The sequence below is a fragment of the Sinocyclocheilus grahami genome, unplaced genomic scaffold (genome assembly GCF_001515645.1).
Source record: "Sinocyclocheilus grahami isolate Dianchi unplaced genomic scaffold, SAMN03320097.WGS_v1.1 scaffold219.1, whole genome shotgun sequence".
Classification (NCBI taxonomy): Eukaryota; Metazoa; Chordata; class Actinopteri; order Cypriniformes; family Cyprinidae; genus Sinocyclocheilus; species Sinocyclocheilus grahami.
Genome location: NW_015505398.1, coordinates 687,066 through 707,747, shown reverse-complemented (window position 1 = coordinate 707,747; position 20,682 = coordinate 687,066). Strand labels below are relative to the sequence as shown.

General features: G+C 38.3%; 2 protein-coding genes across 2 annotated transcripts in view; both read left to right on the top strand.

The window, feature by feature from the left end:
- The window catches only part of LOC107596488 (serine/threonine-protein kinase BRSK2-like), a 151,529-nt gene extending 139,935 nt beyond the window's left edge, over positions 1 to 11,594 (top strand). Inside the window, exons 9-16 of the mRNA XM_016287235.1 lie at positions 1,403 to 1,434; positions 2,542 to 2,706; positions 3,424 to 3,521; positions 4,584 to 4,734; positions 5,337 to 5,405; positions 7,085 to 7,145; positions 9,518 to 10,175; positions 11,542 to 11,594. Coding sequence (XP_016142721.1) covers positions 1,403 to 1,434; positions 2,542 to 2,706; positions 3,424 to 3,521; positions 4,584 to 4,734; positions 5,337 to 5,405; positions 7,085 to 7,145; positions 9,518 to 10,175; positions 11,542 to 11,594 — 1,287 coding nt within the window. The remainder of the gene's footprint in view (positions 1 to 1,402; positions 1,435 to 2,541; positions 2,707 to 3,423; positions 3,522 to 4,583; positions 4,735 to 5,336; positions 5,406 to 7,084; positions 7,146 to 9,517; positions 10,176 to 11,541) is intronic.
- Positions 11,595 to 12,138: 544 nt separating this feature from the next.
- Positions 12,139 to 20,682, top strand: part of LOC107596487 (serine/threonine-protein kinase BRSK2-like) — an 11,475-nt gene continuing 2,931 nt past the window's right edge. Inside the window, exons 1-4 of the mRNA XM_016287234.1 lie at positions 12,139 to 12,189; positions 12,315 to 12,383; positions 13,471 to 13,651; positions 14,333 to 14,422. Coding sequence (XP_016142720.1) covers positions 12,139 to 12,189; positions 12,315 to 12,383; positions 13,471 to 13,651; positions 14,333 to 14,422 — 391 coding nt within the window. The remainder of the gene's footprint in view (positions 12,190 to 12,314; positions 12,384 to 13,470; positions 13,652 to 14,332; positions 14,423 to 20,682) is intronic.

The following is a 20,682-nucleotide window of genomic DNA, read 5'->3' as shown; positions in this document are numbered from 1 at the left end:
GTTTTTGCTTTCCAGAGAAAACAGATAGCTGTCTTCACTGCCCACATCTCTCAGAGATTGAAAACAATAGCGCTCTCCTAGGAAGGATCCAAACATAGCCCATTTCCTGTGCGGTTTGTCAGTTATATAAAAGAGATCTTTTGTATGATTCCAGAGTGGGAAGGAAGTTGATACTGTCTTATTGCCAGTTTGAAATATGATCTTATAGATCCAATTAAAACAATCCAATAGAGCATTGCAGAGTACTAAAAGTACTTCAGTTTTACAGACATCTGGACAATGTGTCATCATTGTTTCTTGAACCACTGTCAGCACACTTTCAGAGGGAGTTCTCAAAGAATGATGGCACCGGTTACCTGCACCTGATTCTCTAAAGGAATTTAAAGGCCCAGAAAATCTGTTCTAAATACAATTTGTATGGCACAATTTATGCGTAACTGCAATTCTTGCTGTTATATTGCTGATCACAATCATTTCATCATCATTTGATTAATTACTGCTGGCATCATTGATAGAAAATGTGCAAAAACATCTCTTTTAAGTCAGTGGTTCTAAATCTTTTTGGCTTGTTTTCATGCTTGTTTTGTCTTATTTTAAAGCAATTTAAGTCATCTTAAGACGCCATTGGAATTTTGCTGAGGGCCCCTAGTGTGCCCTGGTCCCGTGGTTCAGAACCACTATTTTAAATAAAATTGCATTTCTTGCCTGCCTTCTACATCACATCAATTGTGGTAACTTTTGTGAAAAATAGCTACAGTAAGCCTAATTTACATATAAAGGAGCACTGAAAACAGAATTACAGGTGGCTAGTGAATATGACGACGGTTTTTGAATTGAAATACAGTGTGCAAAAGTGCTGTAACTATACAATGATTTTTTGTTTTATCTTTTCAGAGCCATAAAGTAACATTATTTTTACTTTTTACTTACTCAACCGCAAGCAAGTATTTTGTTTGAACATTCTAATTCAGTGTGTTCATTCCTCACAGTTTCCTGATCAGGTCAAGTGCTGAATGTTTATAGCTCCTGAAAAGACACACACCAGACACACATCTGTTGCTAACAACTATAGAGACTTCAGTTCATTCCTCTCAGTATTACATGAACAGGCCCAAAACCATTCACTCTGATGGGGCTGCTGCTGTTAAGGCTGTTGTTCTTGTTCGGCGGGCCACAGCTTTAATTAGCTGCTAAAATGTACATGTCTTTGTAGCTTCCACACTTTAAACCCGGGGAGATCAGAGCATGTGACACAAGAGAGAGAGATTAGAGACGGCCAGCAGGAAACTGCCTGACATTTAGAGATAGATTCATTGCTTTTATTGTCATGCTCTGCTGTCTTTGTTTGGCTCTGTTAATGGATGGATAATGGTTTGGCTCTTGTGTTTTCCTCTCTTTACAGTTAGAACAGATACAGAAGCACACATGGTACATGTGAGTATAAACTTCACTTTTTGCCTGTCGTCCTGTGGCTGTTTTTGCTCAGTATCTGTCTGTGTGTTTGTGTCTGTGCATGTCCTGTAAGTTCATGTGTGTCCTCACTGCAATAACTGAGAACATACGGTACAAAAAAAGACACTTTTCTAAGTAATGATATGACAGTGTGTGTGTGTGTGTGTTTGTGTTTGGAGAAGACCCTTAAGCTCTAGCGGACTGGCTTCACTCAATGTTTTTGCTCCAATAAGCAATGCCTTGTTTTTGTCTTGAACTGTTTCAATTTTAAACACGCATTTCTCCAGTATCCAACATTTTGTATTAGTTATGATTCGTGACTGGGGGCCAGGGTTATAATAATTTTGAATTTGAATTTGAATTTATTTAGCCATTTCTATTGAGTGTAGTTTCATTTTAATGTTTTCTAATCTAGCAGCTGGTGTAAGTAAATCATTTATCAGCATAGTCTTGTGTTATTGTTGTCTAGAGGCACTTGCATGTTTAATGCAGATGGGTTGTAAAGGTTTCAAGTTTTATAATATATTGTGTATCAAAAACTACAACTTTTAATTTTATTTTTAGTTTGTTTTTGAGTCAGGTAAATAAAATTTATTTTATTTTAGTTTCAGTTTTACCTGTTAATTTTACCAGGCAAGTTTTCATTTTAATTTTCATACATGATAATAATACTACTGGGTCTAAACAGTGTCTGTGGACGTTTTTATAATACCTCAACTGACTGTCGGAGAAAATCGGCTAAAATATTCCGAATGGATTTAAAAATTATAATGTTTTAATTAATGTGTTAATTTGAACTGAGGGTCTACTACACTCTTATTGGTAGAAGAAAGCGTTAATCAAATTTACCAAAATATTTAATAAACAAACACACAGGGAGATGGTTCATTTGTAGATGATGGGCGTTTTAAATCTCCAGAGCTTTCTGTGGGTGCAGATTGCATGTGGGCCTGTTTGTGACTTAGGCCTATACCACCAGCAAGGATCCTAGAACACGCCGGAGGCGATTACCATGTGTGCTCAATTAATGAAAAATAAACAAGAACACTAGATGATTTCACATGCTCTTGTTGTTGATCTTGTATTCAGAGGAGGAAAGAACGAGCCAGAACCAGAACAACCGGCGCCACGGAAAGTGGCGATCCGCATGCTACCCTCCACTGAGGACATCGACCCAGATGTGCTGGAAAGCATGCACTCGCTGGGCTGCTTCCGGGACAAGAACAAACTGATGAAAGACCTGCTGTCAGACGAGTGAGTAACTAAGAATGAGACGCTCACCTCAGAAAGGTTGTTTCCCGTGATACCAAAGTTTTATTGCCAGTGATTAGACAAGACTGACTGCTTTTGCTTTTGGAGACCATATGTGAGGGTATTATTGTTTTACATCCTTGTTTCTTAGGGTTAGTAAACACGCAGTACAGCATCTTGGCTGCAGGCTATTAGAGAAGCCCATTCCCTCCCGCTCATCTGTCATCTCCCGTACTTTGCACAATTACCGCCCGCACGCTCCGCTGTGCGCGATCAACTTCGTTAGCCCCACTGATAGATGGCTTGGGTGTTCACTCCTAAAACATTGCGGCCTCTGTCTCTTCTCTTGCCCAGCATTTAAACAATTCAGATGGCGCCTGCAGCAAAGACTGGTCATATTTACTTCCCGCTGTGTGGTCCGGGGCAGAAAATTTCAACACAAGGCCTCTTGCTGGGAGAATTTGAAGACTTTTTGAACTCGCCCAGACTCTTGTCGGATATTTTATGTCTTCTTGCATCATTAATGAAATAAGAGATATCCTGTGATCTCTGCAGGATGTCTTTTAGCTCTCTGGGAATGAGGTGCATGCTACTCTTTGCTCTTTAACTAATGAGGTTAATTAGCCTGAGCTGAGGGTTATTTTGGAGATTGTACTGTATATCAGACATCTGTCTTGACCACACACACATTTTGTTTCTCCGTGCCTTCTCAACCTCCAGTGATAACCAGGAAAAGATGATCTACTTCCTCCTGCTGGACCGTAAGGAGAGATATCCCAGCCATGAGGATCAGAATCTACCACCCAGAAATGAAATTGGTAAGAACGATTCAGTCAATTTGTCTTTTATGTACTAAATCTGTTTGTTTGTATTTCATCCTTAAATACAACATGAAATGGCATTCACAACAGCTCTGTGATGTGACATAATTTCCTTGCCCAAATAGCCTTGGAGAACTAGTGGAAACTAAAACTTTTTGCTGAAAGATCACGAAAACATAGTTTTCTATAGAACAGTGTGTTTACTGATGAATCATACGCAGTAAGACTAAAGACATTCATTATTAAAGTTAATGGGTAATTTTTTTCACGTTCTTTTAATATACACTACTATTCAAAAGTTTGGAGTTTTAAGATTTTTTAATGTTTGTGAGAAATGTTTCTGATGCTCACTAATGCTGAGTTTACACTGCACGATTTTAGACCCAATCGCCAACAAATGCCTGAAATCTGAGGCAAATTGGTGCTCGTTAATGCTATTGACAATCACGCAGTGTGAATCATCAAAGACGTGCTGTGAAAAGAGTTCTGACTGAAAAATACATCAGCGATGACAAACAGCCAATGAGAGAGCAAGATACAGGGCAGCGGGAAGTTTGGGGAGGAGTTATGAAACAAAGTTTGCGGACCAAACAGAGTTTCTTCCTAGTGTAAAGTCATGCAGTGTGTAAACTCCATGAGGTTACACACTGTGTAGTCTTACACAGTGTGTAACTACACAGTAGTTTTTCGTGTCACGTTATTCTTCAGAAAACATTCTAATTTAGTGCTTAAGAAACATTTCTAATTAGTATCAATTATGAAAATGCTTGTGCTGCTTAATATTTTGTGGAAACCATGATATATTTGTTTTTCAAGATTTTTTGATGAATAGAAAGTTTAGAAGAACTGAATTTATTTGAAAAATCTTTTGTAACATTATAAATGTCTTTATTTTCAAAAAAATAATAAATCTTCCTGGAATTTACATGCTTTGGAGGGCTGAGAGGCATAATGAAAAAGATTCACTGTTCAATTTTTCCCATTATGAAACCCACAGGCTTAATGGGCTGTTTTCATGTGTTATGGATCATTGAATTTATCATATGCTGGTTTCTTCAGATCCTCCCAGGAAGCGAGTGGACTCTCCACTCTTGACGAGGCACAACAAGAGGAGGCCAGAGCGCAAGTCCATGGAGGTGCTGAGCATGACAGAGGGCGGATCTCCTGTTCCTGTGAGACGTGCCATCGACATGGCACAACACGGACAGAGGTACAGCAACGCATCTCTCGCTCCTCTATTATTTATGAAACTCTACAATCGGAGCAGTGAGTGCCACAGTAAAAAACAGCTGAAAGGATGTCACATTTTGTGGAGCCTTGAAAGGGAAAATTGAAGACAGTGACGTCTTTAAAAAAAAGCCAAAATAAACTTTGGATTGGCAAAATTAAGTTCACAGTTATCACAAGCTGCATACTAGCTTTGAAATGCATTTTTAATTGCACATGAAGAGTAAAAGAAATAAGGTCAATGAGCTCAGCTTAATTCTTTGGAAAAGGAAACCAATGATTTCAAAAGCAGAGTGTTTTACTATTCTCTGAAAATCCGTTTCACAGCTAGTCGAGCAGCATGCTGAATGTGCCATATGCTGAATTTTAATTTCTCAAAGTGGTTTTAAAGGGAACAATGGGATTTCTAATGTGCCTTTCATTTTTCTGTATCTTTGACATTTTATTACCAATTCTTTTTTACTTTTTTCCATGTCCATTGTGATCCATTTCATCAGCCCTGTGTCCTTTCCCTGTGTAGATGCTTTGGCTCAACTCCATGATTACTTTTGTAAATTACTCTAACTTTACTCTCTCTTACTGTAGTAAATCTGTTTTCAGTAAAAGCTTGGATATCTCAGATGCCAACCCCATACTGCAAAGCAAGGAGGAGAGGTATAAACCACCGCCATGCTTTCTTTTCTGTTCTGAAGATGCAGTGGGGTTTTTAACACTCAAAGCATGCCACAGAGAGCACTGGCCTGTTATTTCAACCACTGATATTTAAGATCTTAAGAGCTTAGTTTGCTTGAGAAGGAAGTAAAAAAAAAGTGGAGGTTGCACGTGTAAATAAGAGTTTTTTCCTCCTGGTTTGGCCTCTCAGTTTTGGTAAAGCAGTGGCCCTCTGGCTTCCTCCACACACATCAAAAGCATCTTATCTCCCTGATTTTGCCTTTCATGTTTCGTTTGATGTCTGGCATTTTTGTCCCTCGGTAGATCCCAAATTGTTCATTTCTTCCCCTCGCTCTCGTTTTGCCTTCATGCTTCTCTTGCCTTCACCCAGGATGTTTGTTTTTCTTAGAGTGATGTGTGCACTTACAGTAGGTGAGAGACAGAGGTTATCCGATTGTTTGTGTTCATCTATTCAAGCATTTTTCTTCAACCTTGAGTTTCACAATCCTGTCCTACGTCTGCATTCACTGAGACTGTTTAGTCTGCCAGATAATAGAATGGGCCTTGAATATTTCTTTATATATAATTTATTTATTTTTATTGAATCATTGCGTTGAATAGAGGTGCACTGGGTTAGGTACTGGTAAATGAATATTTTACTGACAGGCTAGATAGATCAAATACATGTTTATGCATGTTTACAATTCAAAATGTAACGACTTCATTGAAACGAAAAGCTCCCCTGCATCTTTTATACAATTTTAAACAGCATTTTTTACAAGCAGTAGTTATCTTAATATAGTTATAGCTTCATATTAACGATGCACTACATATAAAATCTTTACAAATACTGTACAATGCTTAAAGAGTAGAAATATTAGCTTGTATAGTTACTGTCCTCTAGTGCCTGTACTTTCCTCCCATGAATTCCATAGTCATTTATTACACATATAAAGAGCTCTCTTCCTGATGCTGTGTTTTGGGTAAGCCAATTAGCTGAATGCAAGAGGCATATAATGAACATCAGCATTGCGCTGAATCAGGCCGCAGTGCATTTGGTGTTGGGATTTTAATGCTTGAATAATTAAAGACAATTTGAGACCATCGCATAATTCTCAGCTATGTAGCCTTTGCAAATGCAATTGATCAGTTTATGGATCAAATCCTTCCTGGAGTCAAATTGTGTGAGTCTGAATGTTGACACCATTAGGGATGATTTACTGTTTCAATTTGCCTTGATGACAAAACCTGTTGTGTCCACGGTCAATTAAACCCCAATCATTTATTGGAGAATTACTGAAGCTCACCATCTAATACACAATGAAGTTCGGAAGAACTCAGGGCCTCATACAGAACCTCATAAAAGGCTGTGATGACCTTTTTCATCTTTAGGATGAGAAATTATCAATTGCTCAAATTTAATAGCAACCCAAAATGTAAAAATAGGATAATCAACAAAAATACCTAAAGGCCTACGTAGAAAGTTGACATGTAATTAACAGAAATGCAAGATTTATAGTAAAATATAGAGGTCTGGTGTTATACTGCTGTCTCTGTCCAGGAATAAAATCAATTATAAATCATTTTTCACCCACACAACATGCTGAACCTCCTATAGAGATACAACAGTGTGCTATATGTGAGGCAGAAACGTCTTTACTATGTATGTTGTGTAACTTTAGGTCCCGGTCCATCAGTGGAGCCTCTTCTGGTCTGTCCACTAGTCCCCTCAGCAGTCCTCGGGTAAGCCTTCCATCCATATTAAAACATTGGTTTCACTCAGAGAGTCTGGTTGTGTTGAAACCCATGCCAGCTGGTGTGGCGTCTATCTATAGAATATGCATTGCCACATCTGTTTGATCTTCAGCATCAATATATGCATTGATTGCATAATGCAGGGATCTTAAACAGGTAGTGTTGCTGGGCATTGTAAAAGTATGTAAATTCAACAGTTGGGAATCATTCAACAGTTTGGGGTCAGTATGATTTTTTTAAAGAAAAAAGAATACTTCTATTTAACAAGAATACATTCAATTAATCAAAAGTGACAGTAAAGACATTTACATTTGTTACAAAAGCTTTCTATTTCAAAACAATGCTGTTCTTTTGAATGTTCTGTTCATCAAAGAATCCTGCAAAAATGTATCATGGTTTCCACAAAACATTTTAAGCATCACAACTGTTTTCAACTTTGATACTAATAAGAATGATTTCTGAAGGATCATGCGACACTAAAGACTGGAGTTGTCTTTAAAATTCAGGGTTGTCATCATTGGAGTAAATTTCATTTAAAAATATATTCAAATGTAAATCAGTTATTTAAATTTGCAATATTATTTCACTATTTGTTTATTAATCAAATAAAAGCAGCTTTGGTGAACACCTTTCAAAAACATTAAGAAATCTTACCAACCCCAAATTTTGAATGGGAATGTATGTTTATAAAAAATATTTGAATGCATTAGTATGGTACCATACGCATGTTATTACAGGACAGGTTTAAAGTGCAACACTAAATTTGATAAAATATGTAAAAAGGGGGCATTGTTCTGTCTTTCTATCCACCAAGTGGGTCCTTGAAGGCATAATGCAACATGAAAGATTATTTCTGAGAATTGTTAGTGATGATGGAGCATTAATGATAATTCTGTATATTGTTAGCTTTGTTAAACAAGACAGCCAATCGTATATTACCTATAAGCTGAAATGCAGCCGCAGTATTGCTGTCTGCCCCCACCGATTCACTACTTCTAGCCCAATCAGTCTACCATGCTTAGCATAATTACTGCTAATCTATGCCCAATTCACAGGCTTGTTGCCTGGAAATATTTGAAGCCCAAGTCACTAATGGCTTGTTAAAATCCCTTGAAAATCCCTGGTTCCTTACTAACGGTGAAGACTCTGGATGTAGCCAGCTTTTACAGTTGATTTGTTTAAGAGGCTAAAAGATTACAAATCCACTACTAAGACCTCCCAATATGCAGTCCTTGAGTTAAATCAAGGAATTCCCAGCAGGATTCATCCCAAAGTCAATTCTGAATCCGACCTGATCAAATATTCTACTGTTTGAAATGTTCTACATTTGGAGAATGTCTGCAGTGGTGCCCTTTCACTGATGAAAATGGCTCACGTAGAGAACAGGCTTGGTGGAAGTAATTTGAATTAGTCTGTGAAGAACTCCTTGATACAGCTCATCTGAGATTAGTTTTACTGCTCAGACACAGACTTAAAGGTTTGTCATGGAAGAATCTTCCCTGTGGTATGAAAGAGCTTTAAAAATCCATTTTATTGCATTCGTGCTCTTCTTTATGTCGTGCTATGGTTGCGGCTGGTACAGTTAACACTCCATTGTATTTCTATGATGTTTTACAATATGCTTGATGAGCTTTCACTTTGCTGATTGTAATCACACTCTTTACTTTTAGTGGCCTTTATTGAATCAATCCCCTGTTTCTGACCGAAATATAATTATTATTAGCATCATCTGTCAAACAGCATCCTCATATCATACCTCCAACAGCAGCATTGTACTCTATGCTCTGTTTAATGGTCAACTCCACTTATTTCCACTAGCCATTTTGATAGTGTGGCGCTATTGTCTTGAAAAACTCGTTAATTGAGGCAGCATATATTTCTGGATCACATTTTATGTTATTTCTACCTAATTCATGATGATTATTTCAAATTATAAGAGGTATTCTGACAATAGCGTCCTTTTACAGCAAAGCCTTGCACAAATTTCCTGCTTGCTTAGTCAGTGCTGACAGCACCTCTTTTATTTTCATCCCAACAACAACCCAGAGCTTTTTTGTTGCTAATTTCTGTTGCTGATTTTGATTTTGATTTGTTTTGGGAACACTGGTTTGGGAACATTTTTTTCCCACTGTCTTGTTGCCTCTTGGCTGGTTGTGCTAATGGCATGTTTTTTCTTTCTTTCTTTCTGCACTTCCTCCCTCACTTCTCATCACCGGTGGCTTGTTCACCATCTTTTCATGTTTGGTGTCGGTGTGTGTGCGTCTGCGCCGTAATGCCTGTTAACTACGGGGCCGTGTGTTGTGTGTATGGGCTGTGTTGGCTCTTTTTGTGCTGCTGGCTCTGTGCATGTGCTCTTACAGCCCATGCGGCGGTTCGCCGTTCCTCCACAATCCGCAGAACTCACGCAGTCGCCCAACCACAGCCCCACCCACGCGCCTGTGTCCCGGGTGAACGGCACAGGCCCCCACTCCCCCAAAACCTTTCAACCAAAGACAGTTGCCCATCAGCACTACAACAAAACCCAGACCCTTCCAGCCAAGCCCAAAGTTGCAGACAAGCCCCTGCAGGCCACCAGGTCCAACCCGCTCCCTAACACGATGGCCGTGCCATCTGCGGCCAAGTCGGAACCGTCTACGCCCTGCCAAACCCTGCCCCCGCCGATGCCCGGCAGCCCGAAAGTGCGCCGGCCACCGCTCACGGTGCCACCCAAGCTCTCTGTTCCCCTTTTGCCCCTTTCGCCCATCCGGCTTCACCACCTTCACCCGCTGGCCGGGACTGACCACAACGGCAAATCTATCTCCACCATACAGGTTACGCCCTACCCCTCCCCCAGGGGCAGCCCATTACCAACTCCGAAAGGAACACCGGTGCACACACCTAAGGAGAGCCCAGCGGGGACCCCTAGCCCCACGCCACCCCCCAGCCCCTCCATTGGAGGCATGCCGTGGAGAACACGCCTCAACTCCATTAAGAACAGCTTCCTTGGCTCACCACGCTTCCACCGCAGGAAACTACAAGGTACCAGCAGTGCTGGAGACATCTCAAAGCACTTTTTAATAACCTTTTACATCAACCTGCCCAGGGACTGCAAAAGGAAATTTGTCATTTTGCCTAAATCTAGGAACATTTACATTGATATGGTGATTTTTTTTTATGTGTAATGTCTCTGATTAAATAAACAAGGGATTACCTTATTAAAAATTAAAAATCTGAGTTAATTTATTAATAACAGATTATTAAAATTAGATTATATTTTACTCTTTTGTGTAACTATATGAAAACACGAAAACTATAATTAATAATTTTAAATATACAAGTGAATTTAGAATTTATTACAACATTATAACATACAGTGAGAAAAATGGATATTTATTTTGAAATTTACAAAAGATAACATTTAACAAATTAGTGTGTTTAAATACTAAATGGATCCTTTGCGCAAAAATAAAAATTCTGTCGTCTTTTACTCGCCCATCAATGTCATTCCAAACCTGTGTGACTTACTTTCTTCTGTGGAACATAAAAGAAAACACTTTGAAGATTTTTTATTATATTTTTAACTAAAGTCAAAAACAATGCTGGACCCTACTTACTTTTATTGCATGAAAAAAACTAACTTCAAACCATCAGCCTTGTGTTCCACAGAAGAAGCAAAGCCATACAGGTTTGGAGTAACATCAGGGTGAGAAAATTATGACAGAATTAAAAATTTATATTTATAAAAAAAGTATATTTTAACTTTAACTGTATCTGTTAATTTTAAGGTTAATCTAAATGTAAAAATGACAAAAAAAATACAAAAAAGAAAAGAAAAAGCATTGCATGCACAATTAAATAATGAATTGCAGGATGTCTAATGCTACCAATTTATTATGCATCCCTTATAAAACCCTAATTTTATATGGCACTAAAGCAATGATATGCAGAATCTGGTGTAAAATAAAGCACCATAGCCTATGTACATATACAGTAAAAAGTATTTAGGTGAAAGAACAATGCTTGCTAATCCTTTATTATTGGGGTTTTAGGTTGACGTTCCCCTCTTAGCGAGGGATATTCTCTAAGGACTGATTTTACAGATCACTGGGTAATAAACTCAATGATACTCCATTATCAGCTATATCTGCTGATATATCTAGTAATGATAATGAAAACTGCACAAGCATCTCCCCTCACCTCCAGCTGTTCCTCTTTCCCTCTTTTACTGGGAAGAGGATCAGATGAGCTGATAGTGGGGGTTGAATTACTCTTAATCTCTGCAGGTTTGGAGTAATTAGCTGTGGTTAATCAGCATTCCCCTCCTCAGGTTATGAATGTCTAATCTCTCAGGATATAGAGTATGATGCAATTTCCACTGAGGCTTGTTCGCTTTGTCTCTTTCCAGTTCCCACACAAGAGGAAATGTCCAGCCTAACACCAGAGTCTTCCCCCGAGTAAGTATTAGCAATTTTCAAAGACAATCAAGTAAAATACAGTTTTATTACATCCCAGAGTGTGAAAGAAACATTAAAATAATACTCAATTATAATTTAATTAAAATAAATGTTAGTTTAATACTCATTGTTCTACTAGGTGTGGGGCTAAATGTATCACCTTTTGTATTAACCTGAGCTGTTGAGAGTTAAATCACCAACACTCAATTAAAGCTTGCTTAATTAAGACACTTAACTTTTGCTCTTTGTACTTACTTTTTCTCCAAATTTTATTATAATTTGAAAGGAGCTCTGAAAACTCTGCAGCTAAAGTTAATGTGGTGGTCCAAACACTATTCCTGGCCCCATTAGCCTAGTTTGTTGCGGAAGACATTATCAGGGAATAGTTCGTCATGAATAATTCAGTGTTTTAGTTCCACTTAGCTTCACAGGCACGCAAAGCAGCACCACGGTGGAAACTTTCTTCTGGAGTGTTTTCCTCTTATTTTGCTGTTGTTTTGTAAAGTTCTTGGTGAGAGAGTGTCACAATATGTTGGGCTGGCTCAAAGATGGCCTTGATAGTCACTGACTGTGGTAAAATCTCTGCGATTTCAAGCAGGGTTGAGAAATGAGCCATATCTGAGGCATTCAAACCTACACACAGGCTTTTGACATGAAATATTTTAGAAACTTTCCAGTACTTTTCAGTTGTCAGCAAATTGTGTGTCATGACAAATGTTAGCAGATTTTTGTGGTGATTCGGGACAAGCCTCTGAGCTCCATCAAAGCAGATATTGTACACGCCTTTCTCTCTGTAAGTCTCCAATGAGTATGTGAATTCTGTGTTAATTTACTCACCCTTATCTCGTTCCAAACCTGTTTAACTTTTCTTACTATCGTGGGTGGGGCTTTTAAGTTTCAAAAATGATGCAAAAACACAATACAAATATCAGAAGTGTCAGGCTTGTGTGCTATATTCCAAATCTTCTGTGTGACAACAACAGACCAGTATTGAAATTATTCACTGATAATCTTCTGCTCTAGTGGGCTGTTACGCTCTGCGACCGAATCATTGAGCTGAATTGAACAAATCATTCAGACCAGTTTTGTGAACTGTATCAACTGATTGATTGAAAAGATCTGACTCAGAATAAAGAATCATTGGCAAATCTTCTATCACTTAACTCATGAATGCATGAAAGAGAGCTAGGATGGATGTCAAGATTTTCAGTGGATAACAAGTTTCTGTCCCTCGCACAAATCATATGACTTCAGAAAACCTAAAAATGGACCACTTTCACAAAGTTTTATGGACCACTTTTAAAGACCTTTTTTTCTGTCATTTTGGAACTTGACTGCCCCAGTTCTCCTATATTGTCATTATATCGAAAGGAATGTCCAGGATATTCTTAGAAATGTACCTTTTGAAGAAAGATACAAGTAATACCCCTCTGGTGCTCTTTGGACATTTTTTTTATTGAATTGTTTTTATTATTTTTATTTAATTTGAAAGAATTTTAACTTCATCAGAATGGTATAAAACTTACTATAAAACTGTGTGAAAATGGGCATGATTCAGAAAGGTTAAATGGTCCTGAAGTAATATGCACACTTGTACTCCTCGCGGAGTACAATCTTACTGATATCAATCTCAAATTTGCAACACTTGTTTAGAATTATGGCTCTGATTTTGGAAAAGTTTTGGAAATTTGGAAACAGAAATTCAGCTCTATGCTCATAAAATATTATTTAGTACCATAAAATCCTTTAAAAATACAAACTATTAAAGAAAACCATTATTGAACTAAAATATAGTACATTCATTACATTGAGAAAAAAAAGACACACCAAAGGGCTAAATAATTGCACAATGTTCATTTTGGGGTGAATTTTTCTCTCAGATTCCCAGCCTCAGCCACAGTGTGGTGTCTCAGACGAGTTTCCGGGCAGAATACAAATCCACGGCCGGCCCCACCGTGTTCCAAAAACCAGTGAAGTTCCAGGTGGACATCACCTACACCGAAAGCACGGCTGCCACCAAGGAGAACGGCATCTACTCTGTCACTTTCACACTGCTCTCAGGTAACCATGCCTACAGTGAGAAGCCCATTTTGATGTCATAAACTCGCTGGCAGCCAATAGAAACGCAAAGGGATGTGTGTGTGGGTGATGGAGAGGCTGGTTGATGATGTTGAACTTTGTCTTTCGCAGTGGTGAGAGAATTTTTTTCTCTCCCTCTCTCTCATTCCGCAAGCGATCCCCTCCTCCATTACACTCCCCCTCTCTTACTAAGACTCTGAAAATAGACAGACTGCTCGAGGGGGTAATGGAAAAAATTAAACTAAAAGAGGCCTTTTTGCCTCCTGGTAATCACTATGCATTTTCAACCTGCTGTGTTTCAAAGGACAATCCAAAAAGATCCCGCATTGCTGGTGCCATTACTGCAAACCCCGTCCCTCGCTTTTCATTCTCCCCCTCGCTCTTTTTTGCTCTCTCGGCTACACAGAGGGGATTGAATCTTGTTCTTAAAGTCACACATTTTAAAGTGCGTGTGTGTGCACGTGTCATAAACTCAGCCGTGGGCCGAAAGCACCATATAAAATCTGCCTCATCCCATTAGACTTTATGAGGCAGCCGCTATGGGGAATAAACCCAGGATGTGTCAGCATAAATGTACATTCATTTCAAAAGACATGCCTGTACCAGTTTGTACAGGATCATTGTGAAACATTTAAATAGTTCCTGCGTGTGTGTCCCTGGCAGGTCCCAGCCGACGCTTCAAACGGGTGGTGGAGACGATTCAGGCTCAGTTGTTAAGTACACATGACCAGCCTGGTGTCCAGCAGCTGTCTGGTGAGTGGCCAATCACTCCACTGAACACACCTCTTTCTCTGGCTCTTTCTCTCTCTCTCTGTTTCTGCTCTCTTACACAGCATCCTGAACATGCATGGCGCCTAGCCCACCCTTGCAGAGCACTGAACGCTGCACACACCCCTCAAGGTCAAATGAGTCTTTCCAGTGTTTCAAATGGTTGTTAGAGGTGGTTTCAAAGACATTTTTAGTCCATCAGATTGTTAATATGAAAATTAACTTCTCTAGATGCAATGTATCCACTGTTCCATTAATGTCGGATGTGATGTCTTATCTAAAGGTGCTGGAAATACACGTTTGACCTTATCAGAGCACATTGCACAGAATTGCATTGCAAGGCACTTGCACACATACACACACTCTTCTTAGCGGTCTCACACACTCACAGAGAGAGCATGCTAGAGCACACTCGCGTGTATTAACAAGGGTTTATATACAGTACATATCCAGGAAATTTCTTGCTGATATCTAAATCAAACCTGTGTCCCAAGTAAATCAATGTGGCTTTAAGTTGTTCGTTCTACGAGTAGAAATGTGATGGGCTAGACTGTGGTTCCTGCTGGAGATGATAAAATGAAAGAACAGAGAAATCCTCTGCCTGTCTTCTCACATGGCTGTTTGTGCACTTGGTGAAGAGCCTGTTACAGCTCCCTCTGCTGGACAGCCCCAAACCTTACTGTCCAAAAGCAATATCACTGTGTAATACAGAAAAGGGAGTTTGGCATTTCATAATATCATTCTGCATTCTGTATACTGTGCACAATAAGCACATTTTCCATGTGCACAAAGTACCTGGATGACTTCCAAATCCAGTGTATTGGAATACACAAAGGGAATATATATATATATATATATATATATATATATATATATATATATACATACAGTTTACTTAGTTTAGAAATGCAAAATAACAAAATAATCACTGCCTGTAATGTTTAGAGCTGCATAACGACTGGAATACACTACACAACCTTTAATACCTTATCAGAACTAAAGTGAATACTTCACTTGTCGGCTTTGTAAATGGTTAAAGATAAACTCTAGCCATCATACACAGGACTGCCAGACTTTTGAGTAGTTCGGAACACTACAAACTCGTGCGGAGACATGCACCTTGTTGCATGCATTTTAAAACTGACTCAAAATATAAATGCCTGTTGTCATTTGACTGAATCATTGTCAGAAGCTAAAACGTCAAGAGTCTGTGCCCCATAATACGCTATTTTCTGATTTTCTGTGAAATCTGTCAGCTCAAATCTGCAGACTAGCTCTGACTTTGAAAAACTAGCGTTGACTTGTCCAAACTGAAAATCAGGGTAAAAATATAGGCAAGTCATGTACTGTATTCCAGCTTTAATGCTTTGTTTCACATATGTCTTTTGAAAATAGTAGGCAGTATACAGTGTACTGGTAATGTGCTAATATTGTACTGCAAATGTATAATTTGGAAAAAAGGTCATCCATGTATTTCATACAGAATATTATTGTGCACAGTATAACCTACATTCGGCATACTTTAAAAACAGTAGCCTGTTAGTATGATAGTATGACATTTCAAACAAAACCCCCTTTCTCAGTGCCTTATACCAAAACATGGTATGTAATTATATTCATATTGTGCATTTGGACTGTCTTAAAGAAAAGAGCTGTTATCAGGATCGTGTAGCTTTAAAGATGTGCCATCCTCTCACCCTGTCAATCACGCCCTTCCCTTCCCCTGGCTTTGCCCTTCACCCCCTGCTCTCCCACTGCTGTTGAGTGAATGGGCATGAGAGCTTGAGTGTCCTCACTGACCGTGAGCAGACCTGCACAGCACTGAGCACCAGCATGCTTCACTCTCAACAGATGTGGCCACGTAATAAACATCTGTGCAAGGAGGTTGAATCACTGAGTTCATGTCATTACTGTAAAGTCAATGGGGTGCATTGAGAATGTCAGTTTAGGCTAATTATTTGATTTGATTGGACATGTTACAGTAATATGTCATGTTCCTTTGACAGGAAAGCGTTCAAAGGGTGGTAAGAGGTCTATTTTAACTCTTTTGCCACAGTGTACGTCACTTTATCATACATTCTGTCCAATGTGTGGCACTTAAACACAGAGACCCTTTAAAGGGATTGTACACCCAAAAATGACATTTACCCTCACCCTCATGTCATTCTAATCCTATAATACTTTTGTTGATCTTTGAAACACAAATCAGTATATTTTAATAAAACCCTTTCCTTTTGGTCCATGCAACCAAAGCTACTATAAAAAAATAAGATGAGACAGATTCACACAGACAAGTACAGATTTGATTTAGGCTTTTGTGCCTCTTCAGAAGAGTTTTAATAAACTGCTTGATTGATATGAATTACCTCGACAATCCCTTTTTGTACGTTTGATGCATTAGAGTTTTGTTTGCACAGGTTTTCATAAACATATCTTCATTTGTATTTTGAAGATGAATGAAAAGTCTTATGGATTTGAAACGACACGAGGGTGAGTAATTAATGACAGAAATTAAATTTTTGGATGAACTATCCCTTTAAATTTGAAATATGCAGAGATGTGTGTGTGTGGGAGTGTATGTGCATGAACTCACTTGCTAGGACAATCCATGAAAGTTTAAATTCTCTAGAGTGAAAACACTTCATACATTCTTCATGTTGTTTTTCTCTCCTTATCCAATTCTTGCATCATTTTACTTTGTTTTTGTGGGCCAATTGTTGCATCTGAATCACTTTGGTGAAAGGCCTTGTTAATTTAAACATTTAATCAGCAGTGCTTATGAATCTGTTAAACCAGGTTTTTTATTTGAAGATGATGTCTGAGCTTTTATGTTAGCATGTTTCTCAGCACCTCTTTTCTCTAAACATTTCTTTCATGTTGATCATTTGGGACTTTTACAGTAGAAGTAATCATCTGTAGAATCGCTGTATAATGAGGGGCAGAATCCTAACGGGACTAGTTTTCTCAGCATGACCTACTTATGTAGAGCCCTATAAATACAATGTGAGTATTAAAACAGGCAACAGTGAAGTCTGGTATGTGTTTGCTATTGGATTAATAGTCATTTTAAAGGAATACAGTAATTATTAGCCATTATTTGGCATGTAATCTCACTAACATACACACGATCTTAGCAAAAATACAATAAAGCCTTAAAAGGATTTGCCATTTCAGCTGCTTTCTTACTTTATCAGGGTTATTCGATTCCATAGCTGTGGATCTTAATAGTATGTCATTTCAGATTGACTTAACCTAGTGGGGTTAAATTCAGAAATATTGTAGCTACACATTCAATCATGCGGGTGAGACTTAAATCCATTGTATTTAGCCCAAAGCTATTTGACTGGAGCTCAGCACATGCCCCGTAAGAGAAAAATAGCCATGCTGTACTGGACGTTTTCTGTGTCTGCAATAGTTTACCCAGCATAAATCTAAACGGAGATGAACATTTGTAATGGCTCACAGCAGAAATGCTGAAGCAGTGTCCTGTGTGTCTCAAAGCTGCCACAGCTGTCATGTCTCTTTGAGAGTCTCTTTGGCTGTGGCAAAGCAGCCTGTTTTCTAGGGAAGCGGCAGTTTCGAGCTTTCTGTCATGATGTTGAGAGGAGTCCAGATTGTATTGAGAGACTCAGAGACGAGCTCTGGAACTAAAGCAATCTACTCTAGTGTTCACATAGGCCACGGTCTGCCATGTTACAGCTTGTGCTATCGGGCCGCTGCTGCTCAGTCACTTATGAAATTGGAAAAAGAGGTGTTGGTTTGCAAGCCTGTGTTGGTGTCAAATAGGGTGTGTAGTTAATCCTTCTGGGCCGACTGTCAGGTGTATTCAGAATCTGCAACAATTTGTACCACTATACATTTCAATCCATTTTATGAGATGATGATATCAGAAATGATGAATTTAGCATAAATATGTTTAGCTGTATATGTACCAGGGTGTAAACAAATGCCCTGACAATGATTTTATATAATTATGATTCTTTACTAGATGAAATTTGAAATTTGTTCATGACTGCACTCATTTAAAAAATGTAGCAACCTTTATATGGTCACTAACATATGCCACAAAGTGTTGTCCAATTTCTGAACAAATGGCCATTATAAACCAGTTCATTCAAGTGGCTCAAAAACATGGGTAACACTTTATAATAACGTTCAGTTGTAAGTCATTTATAAGGGACTAGTTAATGATGAACTAATCATTTACAAAACATTCATAAGCAATTAATAAGCGATATGCTAACAATTTGTGTATGTTTTGTTAATTCATTTACAAGTAATTTACAAGTAATTAGTTAATGATGAACTAATAATTTACAAAACATGACTATACGTTCACAAATGATTATTAAGTAATATGCTAACGATTTACACATCTGTCGTAAGTTAAAAAATAGCATCATGAAATAATCAAACAGATACTTAGTAAATGGTTAATAGTTACTAGTTAATATATTATTAATCACTTGTAAATAATTGAAATGTCAACATTGTACTAGTATCTCAATAAACGTGTTAATCATGAACAAATGATGATTAAAGGGGTCATATGATGCTTTTTTAAAGATCATTATTTTGTGTATTTGGTGTAACAGAATATGTTGACATGCTTTAATGTTCAAAAAACACATTATTTTTCAAATACTGTACATTATTGTAGGTCCTCTATGCCCCGCCTCTCTCAAACGCTTCGTTTTCTACAAAGTCCCTCCTTCCGACAAGCGCAGCCTGCTCTGATTGGCCAGCTGACCCAGTGCATTGTGATTGGCCGAACACCGCAAGCACTCGTCGGAAATGTAACGCCCCTTACCATAATCGCGAGCTTCATCTTTCAAATTAATGTAAAGATAGAACCAGAAAGGGGAACAGAGTAGTGGTGGAAATTTTGATTCTTTCAAGAGATTCGTTGATTTTTAGTTCGTTCACCAAAATGATTCGTTCAGATTCGTTCACTGATTCGTTCAGTGACCATTTCTTCATATTACATAAATACGCCAGCAGCTGGCAAACAATAGTGTCTTATCTGTTATGTCTTAAGTCAACGAACGTATTCACTTATTACAAAAAACTGATTTGGCTTTATTAAAATGTGTGCATAATCTCCTCATTAAATAAATAAAGTCTAAATAAGTTGTTCAGATGACCAAAGCACAAGGTTTTCTTGCATATTTAACATTTTAAGTGTTTGGTCAGACATTTAAACATTCATAAATCAGGGATTAAACGAACATAAAGTTATGTTCTGTATGCTAAATATGAATATATAAACAAGTTTATTTGCACAGTACCTATAACTGCGCTTTGCATCTGATTCCTGCTGATTGCTGATCGAGATTGACATGCTTAATGGCCGACATACACTCTCATTTCGTTCACGAACAAGACATGTACCAGTTCATTCAACTCACGAACGACATGTACTAGTTCATTCAACTCGTTCACGAATGAGAAGATCTCTCTCGTTCAGACTCAAAAGAAACTCGTTTAGTGAAGGGCGTATTCGTTCACTACTAGGGATGGGCGTATCGATCCTAAGTATCGATATATCGATACTGACGCGAGTATCGAAAGTATCGATAATCAAACTAAAAATATCGATACTAAGGTGTGTTTTATTTACCAGTGATTTTGTTTATTTAAAATAATAATAATAATGTGTTCAAATGCATTGAATTGGACGAATAACCTTTGTTAGCGAGTACTCTTAGTAATTTAATAATTTAATACATTTCATAATTTAAAAGTTTAGTGCAGAAGTATCGAATCGGTATCGATATCGACGATACTGCCTTGAAAAATATCGGTATCGTATCGAAAACAAAATAAGGGGTGTCGCCCATCCCTATTCACTACATTCAACAAATCACATGGTCCGTCGCATCTCATACTCGAAGGCTATTGGCTCGAGGTTTAGTCATTCTTTGACAGGATGAAACAGTCCACAGAGCTACCCGGTTCACTGATCTGCGCATGCGCTGTCAATAGTGCCGTGCTGCTCTGGAGGGAGGAATTTCAGTGAACAAGAAATATGAGTCAATGGATTACGTGAACGAGAATGATTCGTTCACCAAAAAGATTCGTTCAAAAAGAACGATTCGTTCAGGAACGTAACAACACTAGAACAGAGTCGCGTGACAGACACAGTGATGAAGCTGGTATGTGTTTGCAGTACACAAGCCACGGTTAAGACAGCTGACTCCACTGTGATGTGACCCTGTCTCTCTCTCTCTCTCTCTCTCTCTCTC